Genomic DNA, 10,604 nt, shown 5'->3' with positions numbered 1-10,604 from the left:
TTTCTGGTGGAAATGGTCTGAACAAGGTTTTCCTCTAGGATTTTGCCTGTGCTAAATTCCATTCTGTGTCTTTTTTATCCTGAAAAACTCCCCAGTCCATTAACGATTACAAGCATACCCATAACATGATGCAGCCTCCATTATGCTTGAAAATATGGAGAGTGGTACTCAGTAATGTGTTGTATTGGATTTGCCCCAAACATAAGTTTGTATTCAGGACAAAAAAGTTAATGGCTTTGACACATTTTTTGCAGTATTCCTTTAGTGCCGTGTTGCAAACAGGATGCATGTTTTGGAATATTTCTATTCTGTACAAGCTTCCATATTTTCACGCTGTCAATTGGGTTAGTATTGTGGAGTAACTGCAATGTTGTTGAGCCATCCTCAGTGTTTTCCTATCACAGCCATGAAACTCTGTAACTGTTGACCTCATGGTGAAATCTCTGAGCAGTTTCCTTCCTTTCCGGCAACTGAGTTAGGAAGGACGCCTGTATCTTTGTAATGACTGTGTGTATTGATACATCATCCAAAGTGTAATTAATGACTTCACCATGCTCAAAGGGATATTCAATGTCTGCTTTTTTATGTTTACCCATCTACCAATAAGTGCCCTTCTTTGCGAGACATTGGAAAACCTTCCTGGTCTTTTTGGTTGAATCTGTGTTTGAAATTCACTGCTTGATAATTGTATGTGTGGGGTATAGAGATGACGTTGTCATAACAAAATCATGTTAAACCCTATTATTGAGTCCATGCAACTTATTATCTGACATGCTAAGCACATGTTTACTCCTGAACATCTTTAGGCTTGCCATAACAAAGGGGTTGAATACTTGGGGTCAGCTTTTCATTTTTTATTAATTTGTAAAAATGTCAAAAAAACATTATTCGACTTTGACATTATGGGGTATTGTGTTAAATTCAGGCTGTAACACCACAACAGTTTGAAAAAGTCAAGGGGTGTGAATATTTTCTGAAGGCACTCTGTGTGTGTGTGTGTGTGTGTGTGTGTGTGTGTGTGTGTGTGTGTGTGTGTGTGTACGCGCGTCTGTGTGTGCGTATGAGTGGTGTGTGTCAGCTACTTAAAAAACAATAATAATACCTAAATATAGTAATTTGCATCACTATAACCATTTTCTTAATTATCATGCCATGTGCATCATCTTAACCATGCATCTCACTCTTATTTGCATGCAACAACAAAAACTAAAATGCAGATAATTCTCATAAACTATCTAGGAGAAAGAACTATTAGGGCACAATCAAAAGACTAACAGAGTATTACAATGGTAAGTGAATTGATTCACAAGACAAATCTCCAGTGGCTATAATGAAAGAACAACTTAACTCCTTAGTAGAAATACAGCATTGTAATCATCTAATTAGGGAAAATAGGTTCTAAAATTCCTGTGATAAAACAGATTATATTGCCTCTGCCAATCATTTACAACAATGAATCCTCTAATGAGTGTGCATCTGTAGTGTACTACAATACTTTGTCTCTGTAGTGTATTCAAAATATATGTATGAAATACTATATTAATCCAACCTGTACAAACAAAGATTCTGTCCCAACGTTGTGCTACACTGACTTCCTCCGGGAGTGGGGGTACTCCTTGAAGCTGTGCCGAGGCGAGAGTCTGTTCCCTGGGGACGAGAGTCCTGTGTTGTCCCTGGGGGAGCAGCCTTGGGTCCTGTAGGAGATGGAGCTGTAGTAGACAGAGTTAATGTTACACCCGTGGTGCTCGCTGCGGGAAGGCAAGGGGCTGTCACACACCCCCAGACGGTAGCTCATACAGGAGCACAGGGAGCCCAGGGGGGACTCTGTCCTTAGTCTGCCTGTGCCATGCAGCTGTAAGTGCAGCCTCTGCTTGCAGGGTGCTCCCCTGGCCCTGTCCCTCTCCTTCTGCTCCTCCACTGGGGAGGTGATGAGGTTAGTGCGGCTGGTGCCCTCCTCCATGGGCCGGAAAAGGTTGCTGTGACTGCGGCTCTGCCCCATCCTGTCCCTCCCCCTGACCCTAAGCTCTCCTCTGCCCTGCTCTGGTCCTCCTCCTTCATGGAGCCCCATGGTCAGCAGGCCCCTCTCCCTCTTGATGGAGGCCCTCTCCTGGGCGTCCCTCCTCTCGTCCTCTGTGTTCATGGTGAGGAAGCGCAGCACCACCAGGTTGAGGAAGGCTCCGATCACTGTCAACCCCACCAGGATGTACATGAAGCTGAAGGCCACATAGGGCGTCTTCTCCTGGAGGTCCTCCTTCTTCTGCAGGGCCACAAAGTCCCCAAACCCAATGGTGGTGAGCGTGATAAAGCAGTAGTAGTAGGCGTGGAAGAAGGTCCAGCCCTCGTAGTGGGAGAAGGCTGCTGCCCCGACACACAGAGTGCCGATGCAGGACAGGAAGCCCACCGAGACCATGTTCTCCATGGACACCTCAGTCCTCCGTAACCCCAGGCACTGCTTGGCCCTGCGCAGGAGGTAGCGGACGAACGTGTTCATCCTCTCGCCCAGGCTCTGGAACATGACCAGGGTAAGAGGGATGCCCAGCACAGCATAGAACATGCAAAAGACCTTCCCAGCATCTGTGCCTGGAGCTGCATGGCCATAACCTGTGGAGATAGATGCCACAGTTACTCTTTACTGTAGGTGATTGTAGACCAATACTGGGGCTTTTGAAGCCAATGGCTAAGGAATGCAGAGAATAAGGAAGTACATACTACAGTATTCTGTTCAATTTATTAAATTACACTTTAAAATAGGCCATTGGGTACCTGCAATGCAAATTGAACATCCCTAACTTCTGCACAGTAGGCTATTCGCCGATGCAGAACACTGCAGACACTGTATTTAGAAAACCATTTCCTGACACCTGCAACACACTCAGACATAACAAAAGTAGTTGAAGCAAGCAAAACTTGCCAATGGTGGTGATGACCGTGATGGCAAAGTAGAAAGACCCGGCGAATTTCCACTGTCTCCCGGCGTGGTGGGGCTCCGCTTGCAGCACCACCTGCTCGATCTGCCGGTAGTCGTCCTCGGACAACCGGTACTTCTTCTTCATCTCGGTGCGCTTCAGCTCCAGGATGCGTCGGCGGGAGCTCTCCGTCTCTGATTCAAGCGCGTCGAACACCGCGGCTCCCACCAGCAGGTAGGAAAACATGCAGAGGATGAGAGAGAGGGTCCGCACATTCTGCTTCTTCATCTTTCAAGCCCTCGGAGCCGAAACACTCAGCCGGATCTCTGAGAGAGCAGACGCACCCTTACAGGTGGTAGTGGTGCTCACTGTCGTCCACCTCTTTCGCCCCCTCTGGCTGTTGCGTAGAATCCAGCAGCAGTGGTGTTGGAAGGACGCGCAAACAGATAAGAGAGAAAGTGAATGGAATGGAATGTACAGTACGTTGTGTTCTTTTCCCCTTCAAACAAAATGCACGCCAAGTCCTACGGCTAGGCTACGTGGATTCACTGTGCATTGCTGTCAATGACATCTAAAATATTCCCAACATTTTCCAGCAGTTTCTCAATCATAATTTGTATTCTTTGCATATTGTAGAACGTTTAGAGAGAATCAATGCTCGCGAGATTTTTGAGATTCTGTCCAAAATATAAATTTCTCCAGCGTTGTGCATGCCGTGATATGGAGAGCCTATAGACTAAATTTGAAAATGTTTGACTTCATTCTCATGCAAAATGCATACTGTTGCCTCTTATCAAAAAACATATATAGGCCTATACATTTACAAAACAAAATACCGATTATATCCACTGTTATTTTATTATTGTTTTACTATTTTAATGTATTTCTTAATTCTTAATTTTTATTCAAGTATATAGCCTATTGATTTTATATTTGCATAGAAACGTTGAGTTTAATTTCTCACCTTTTATTAATTTATTTGTTAAGCACCTCGAAATGCATTTGTTGTAAGAAATGTGCTATATAAATCAAGTTTGATTGGTTTAAATATATATACATACCAATCCAAAGTTTGGACACACCTACTCATTCAAGGGTTTTTCTTTATTTTTACTACATTGCATAATAATAGTGAAGACATCAAAGCTATGAAATAACACATATGGAATCATGTAGTAACCAAAAAAGACTTTAACAAATCAAAATATATTTTCTATGTGAGATTTTTCAAAGTAGCCACCCTTTACCTTGTTGACAGCTTTGCACACTCGTGGCATTCTCTCAACCAGCTTCCCTTAAAACAACACAAGGATTAATGCACTTGAGCCAATCAGTTGTGTTGTGACAAGGTAGGGGGGGTATACAGAAGATAGCCCTATTTGGTAAAAGACCAAGTCCATATTATGGCAAGAACAGCTCAAATAAGCAAAGAGAAACGACAGTCCATCATTACTTTAAGACGTGAAGGTCAGTCAATCCATAAAACATTTAAAAACGTAGAAAGTTTCTACAAGTGCCGTTGCAAAAACCATCAAGAGCGATGATGAAACTGGCTCTCATGAGGACCGCCATAGGAAAGAAAAGCCCAGAGTTACCTCTGCTGCAGAGGATAAGTTCATTAGAGTTACCAGGTTCAGAAATTGCAGCCCAAATAAATGTTTCACAGAGTTCAAGTAACAGACACATCTCAACATCAACTTTTCAGAGGAGATTGCTTGAATCAGGCCTTCATGGTCGAATTGCTACAAAGAAACCACTACTTAAGGACACCAATAAGAAGAAGAGACTTGCTTGGGCCAAGAAACACAAGCAATGGACATCAGACCGGTGGAAATCTGTCCTTTTGGTCTGATGAGTCCAAATTTGAGATTTTTGTTTCCAACCGCCGTGTCTTTGTGAGACGCCGAGTAGGTGAACGGATGATCTCCGTATGTGTGGTTCCCACCGAGAAGCATGGAGGAGGAGGTGTGATAGTGTGGGGATGCTTTGCTGGTGACACTGTCAGTGATTTATTTAGAATTCAAGGCACACCAACATGGCTACCACAGCATTCTGCAGCGATACGCCATCCCATCTGGTTTGCGCTTAGTGGGATTATCACTTGTTTTTCAACAGAACAATGACCCAACACACCTCCAGGCTGTGTAAGGGCTATTTGACCAAGTAGGAGAGTCATGGAGTGCTGCATCAGATGACCTGGCCTCCACATCACCCAACCTCAAACCAATTGAAGTGGTTTGGGATGAGTTGGGCTGCAGAGTGAAGGAAAAGCAGCCAACAAGTGCTCAGCATATGTGGGAACTCCTTCAAGACTGTTGAAAAATCATTCCAGGTGAAGCTGTTTGAGAGAATGCCAAGAGTGTGCAAAGCTGTCATCAAGGCAAAGGGTGGCTTCTTTGAAGAATCATATTTTGATTTGTTTAACGCTTTTTTGGTTACTACATGATATGTAGTATGTGTTATTTCATAGTGTTGATGTCTTCACTGTTATTCTACAATGTAGAAAATAGTAAAAAATAAAGCAAAACCCTTGAATGAGTTTGTGTGTCCACACTTTTGACTTGTACTGTATATATATGCAGCCTGGTTTTCTGTTGGAGTATCCAAGCCTACCCACATTCAACATGTTTCTCTGTGTCCCAACACAACCCTAGAAACCCACAGATAAGAAATTGTAACATAAATCCCTGAGCGCCCACGGAAAGCGAAAAAGCATGTTAATGAGCACTCTCTCTCACTCAATATTGACAGAGTGCTGAATCTCCGAATGAAAGCATTCAGCACCAAGGACAGCAACTAGTGGAGGCGTGCATAGGCGGTCTGACCGAGGCTGCGCATTGGAACTTAGTCTCGTCTAAACCAAATTACTCCCAAAATAACACATTTCATATCCCAAGTGGTCTAAGATAAGTCATGATTTTCTTGCAAACACAGCAAAACATTTCTGAACGTCAAATAAGTGACCTTAATCCATTTAAGAATTAGATTTTTACAAACCTCAAATTAATCTGACACACCTGTGCCGCCTTGATTGTATCTGCAACGTGGCACTCCTGTCTTATCCATAGCATATGCCTATGTCTATAAATGCCCAACGCGTAAATGAATCTACAACTCCAGGGAGATAAAGAGAGGCTCCGGTCTTTTCCGTTGGCACTGCTTTGATTGCCTTGATTTGTGAAGCGTGTGCGCGGGACTCAGTGGCTACTCCGTTAATGTATTATTCCAAGTGATGACCGGTGGTGCTGGCTCAGATGATTCTTAAAGAGGCCCACTTAATGGCCTACCCGGTGGATCGATGTGACGCCCGCGTCTTTAGGAGACTGCCACTGCGATTTATAGACCATAAATTAAATCGGAGGTGTAGCAGCCTGTAAACCAAATAGGCTATGGAACCAGTGACCATGTTCCAAGTATTGCTAGTTTAGATTCAATCCAAATTAGAACGTATGTGCACTGGCCCCTATTAGAGTGACTGTTGTAGGCTAAACTTCACCATCACCAATGGCCAGAGTAAAAATATTGTAAAAAAGCCCGCAAGTACGATAACTAGCTTACACTGTTCATTAGCAGCAGTGTGTTACTTTTCTCATTGATTTCTATAGCTCTGCTACTATACTAGAAACCCAATAGGCCTATATTCAGTTCAGTCACCAGGGCAACAGAATGAACATCCCTGTGCCGTTTTGATATGCTTTATAGCCCAGTGATCCCTCCCTTCCCACGCTCGCAGCTCCAGCAGAGACAAATTAAAACACATGTTGTGTTTATTCCTGGAAAAATCTTCAAAAAGCCAGATGCTCTATAATTTTGTTCCAGGCAACATGCTTGGTCTTTTTGTGCAGTTATTCCAGAACTTCAGCTTATGTGCCAAAGGTTTCATTGCATTAGTTTAATATGTGATAAGCACATTTTATTAAATGGGCACAGATGTTATGGTTGTGATTTAGCCTAGAGATGAACATGTTTGACTTCATGCTTTCAGTTGAATAAAGGGTTTATTTGGCTATAAAGCGCAATCAATGACAGTTGAGAGACTATCAAAGAGCTCAGCCAAGCCTATCTGAGGCCATTTCCATTTTCCACCATCACTCCTGAAATCCCTACCAAAGCCACACAATCATCCCCAGTATCAAATTGCCTCAGTCATTCCTCTATTCTCCTCTGAGACAGTGAATGTGGTAAGTATTCTTACATGTTATGACTGTATGGGAGTTACATGGTGATTTTTGTATTTTAGAATTTTTTTTCAGATGAGTTGCAAGACATTTTGAGATACAAGGGCCACTGTACCAAAATGTTACCCGTTCATATTTTAATTAGGCTATATCCATTATTACATGTGTGCGTGTGTGTTTGCTCAGTGACTGGAAACCTACAGGTGATAGCGGTTGCTATAGTAACTCAGACCAGCACCACAGGCTTGATCAGGGCTTTATTTATCCAAACCACAATGACATCCATCCCACTGAGCCACAAAACTGCTTGAGCTGAACTCAAATCCCCCCCTCCACTAAGAATTACATACTTTGGTAGGAAAAGGGAAATATTAACAGTGAAATGAGGGGGAAAAGAGTTGAGCGTTAGAACATTCTCTACTGAAACAAGCAGCGTCAGAGTATTGCAGCTGTATTGTTTGTGTCGTTGCGTTGCGTTACTCGGTGTTAAGTGGCTGATGCAGCGCGCTTGAGTCCCAGTTGTAATTCAAAGCGGCTCACACCAAATCAATTACATCTCCAGTGATAACAGAAGCGCCTTGCGGCGCTAACAGCAACCCGTCGGTTCCCCTATGCCTTTCTCTCTCCTTCTCTGTGGCTGCTGGCGTCAGGGAGGGAGCTGTAGCAGAGTAAGCTAGGGATTTCATCTATTCACAGGGGTAGTAGTGAGGGAGGGAGGAAAGGGGCAGGTACATGGGATCAAAGTGTCGTTAGAAAAAGAGACACTCCATTGAAAACATTGTAAACAAACTGTGTGAAATATCTGCTCTAAAACAATGTGTGATGCGCATCAGGCCTCACTGTGACAACACAAACAGTGTTGACCTTGATTTCATAAACATGTCTGAAACATCACAGCAAATATTTGTTGCATTTGACAGGGCTTGAAAATGGGAACATAAAGTCTGCTTCATCCTTCCACCCAGTTGGCACCACTTTACCCTTAAGATGTTCAATGTCTTTTACACCTGAAAACTGGAACCTAGAATCCCAGCGCTGATGAATGTGTAGAGCAGGTGTCAACCTTTTTCAACAAATTATTATTCTCCCACACATCCATAACAGACACAGTCTGAAGGCTGTTGATAGATTCATCCTTTTCAAAGGTGACACCAGATATCTTCTCTTTCAAATCTAATAATATTCTCCAATCTCTCCCCCAAGCCACTTCAGACAGAGGTCTTTAAAGTCTGTGGCGACGTGGTGAATCGCTGCGCCGTCACACCTTTCTCAAGATAAGAGGACGAGGCGTCGGGCAGTGAAAAGAGGGCTGTGAGCCTGGAGGCATCCTTCTCTACCCAGCAAAGCTTATCCATCATCAACTCCTGGAAATGAAATGTAAATGTGGCACAGCGGAGGAGAGCTTAGAATAAATTAAGCTCCTTGGGATAAGTCAAACTTTAGGAAATAAATAAACTGGGGAGCGAGGAGTAGAGAGAGGTGCCATGTAGGGAGATGAGAGGAACAGAGAGAATAAGAAAAGGATGTCATGAGACAAGACCAAAGTAGGGAAAGGGATTAGACAAGGGATATATCTACTGACATCCAGCCAGGTGAAAAGGTAAAGAGGGAGACTGTGAGAGTTTGTTAACCAAGCACCTATAGTAGATGTCTCCCCTGAGAGAGAGAGAGAGAGAGAGAGAGAGAGAGAGAGAGAGAGAGAGAGAGAGAGAGAGAGAGAGAGAGAGAGAGAGAGAGAGAGAGAGAGAGAGAGAGAGAGAGAGAGAGAGAGAGAGAGAGAGAGAGAGAGAGAGAGAGAGAGAGAGAGAGAGAGAGAGAGAGAGAGAGAGAGAGAGAGAGAGAGAGAGAGAGAGAGAGAGAGAGAGAGAGAGAGAGAGAGAGAGAGAGATCTTAAAAGAAATGGAATACAACAAATAAAGTGTCACATAAACCGGTGGCAGAGGCATGCCAATGGCTTTATGTGTTAGTGCACTTCATTCAGGCACACTGCACAGCTTGGCTTGGCTATGTCTGCCAAAGTTTAGACATAAAGACTTTGAAGGAATGTAGGAATACTAACCTTAATTAGTCCCCCTGTCCCCGTGTTAACTCTGCTTTAATTCAGAGGGAATTTAGGTAAAGCCTCTGATAAATTATCAAGAGATTATTGTACTGGGATCATTTCAAAAGAAAAGTGTGTGTGTGTGTGTGTGTGTGTGTGTGTGTGTGCGTGCGTGCGTGCGTGCGTGCGTGCGTGCGTGCGTGCGCATATGTGTCTGTTTATGAGGGAAAGCGAGGGACAGTGTGATTTTTGTAGCTATGAGATCATCCATGATGTGATCACAGGTTTTCCAGATCCCCAGACCAAGGCCTGACCTGATTCACATTGGCTTGGATTGTACTCTCCTTTGATCACCCATCTCCATAATGACCATATTTTTATACCTGACGTTTTTCAGTGATGTCACTGATTAGGTTCGCTGGCTAATATGAGCATGACATCACAAGGTCTCTGTTGTTGTGTGACTTTGATTTCTTAGTGTATTAAAGATAGCATACCAGACTACACACACACACACACAGCAGTGAGGTTCCTGTTCTACAGTTGATTGGATGTGACACACGTACACATTGTACCACGGACAGGTACCTCAAAGGGAAACTGAGCATTTGAACAAAGCTTCCCAAGCATATCTGTGGCCATCTAACAGCAGGACAACTGAGAATAATGCTTTCTTTTTATGTCAGTTTCTCATAATGGAGTTATTTTTATCTAAATACACAGAGGAACCAATGAGCGTGACATTATCTCTCTCTGTGTGTGTGTGTGTGTGTGTGTGTGTGTGTGTGTGTGTGTGTGTGTGTGTGTGTGTGTGTGTGTGTGTGTGTGTGTGTGATTAGAGCGAGTTACAGATTATGGTCTCTTTTGACTTGATACTACAGATTGCCAAGGGCCATTGGCACATCGATTCTGACAGGTAACAGTAGTGTTAAAAGCTTCTCTCTTTACAGCGTACTCCCTGTTGGACTATTCTCCATCAACACCAAGCCCCTCAACAACACTCCCCCTGCTGCCCCTATTCTCCATCACAGCACTCACCAGAGGGCGCTACAATGGTGAGGCCAGTACTTTGATGACACACATGCTTGTAATCAGAAAAAGCAACTTCAACAAACCAAAAAAATCTTATAAACCCATTTATTTAAAAAATTTACAATTTACACACCCATTTTTCTGTTGACCAGGCCAACCCTGTGACATCTTCCCATTGACATAAACCAGTCAACTCACTATCACTGTTGTTTTCTAATGAGATCAACGTTGTTTCCATGTCATTTCAACCTAAAAAAATCTATGCGATGACATTGAATCAACGTGGGAAACTGATTTGATTTGCAAAAAGTCATAAACGTAAGGGCAAGTTTTTACGTAAATCCAATGACATGGTGACATTTGTTGTTGATTTTACATTGAATTCATGTATAAATCAAAACCAAACGTTGAATTGACGTCTGTGCCCGGGGGGGGGTTTTAGCTGTA

At 43.3% G+C, this 10,604-nt stretch overlaps 1 protein-coding gene across 1 annotated transcript; it reads right to left on the bottom strand.

The window, feature by feature from the left end:
• Positions 1-1,039: 1,039 nt before the first annotated feature.
• LOC120058987 (potassium channel subfamily K member 9-like) lies at positions 1,040-3,277 on the bottom strand. The gene is made up of 2 exons (XM_039007746.1): positions 2,912-3,277; positions 1,040-2,601 (listed from the first exon to the last, which is right to left on the bottom strand). Exons 1-2 carry the CDS (start codon positions 3,192-3,194, stop codon positions 1,583-1,585), a joined length of 1,302 nt encoding a protein of 433 aa, XP_038863674.1. The 5' UTR covers positions 3,195-3,277; the 3' UTR covers positions 1,040-1,582.
• Positions 3,278-10,604: the final 7,327 nt, after the last annotated feature.

The sequence above is a fragment of the Salvelinus namaycush genome, chromosome 14 (assembly GCF_016432855.1).
Source record: "Salvelinus namaycush isolate Seneca chromosome 14, SaNama_1.0, whole genome shotgun sequence".
In the NCBI taxonomy this organism is placed as follows: Eukaryota; Metazoa; Chordata; class Actinopteri; order Salmoniformes; family Salmonidae; genus Salvelinus; species Salvelinus namaycush.
Note: the sequence above shows the minus strand (reverse complement) of the source record. Positions and strands in the feature narration are given on the sequence as shown.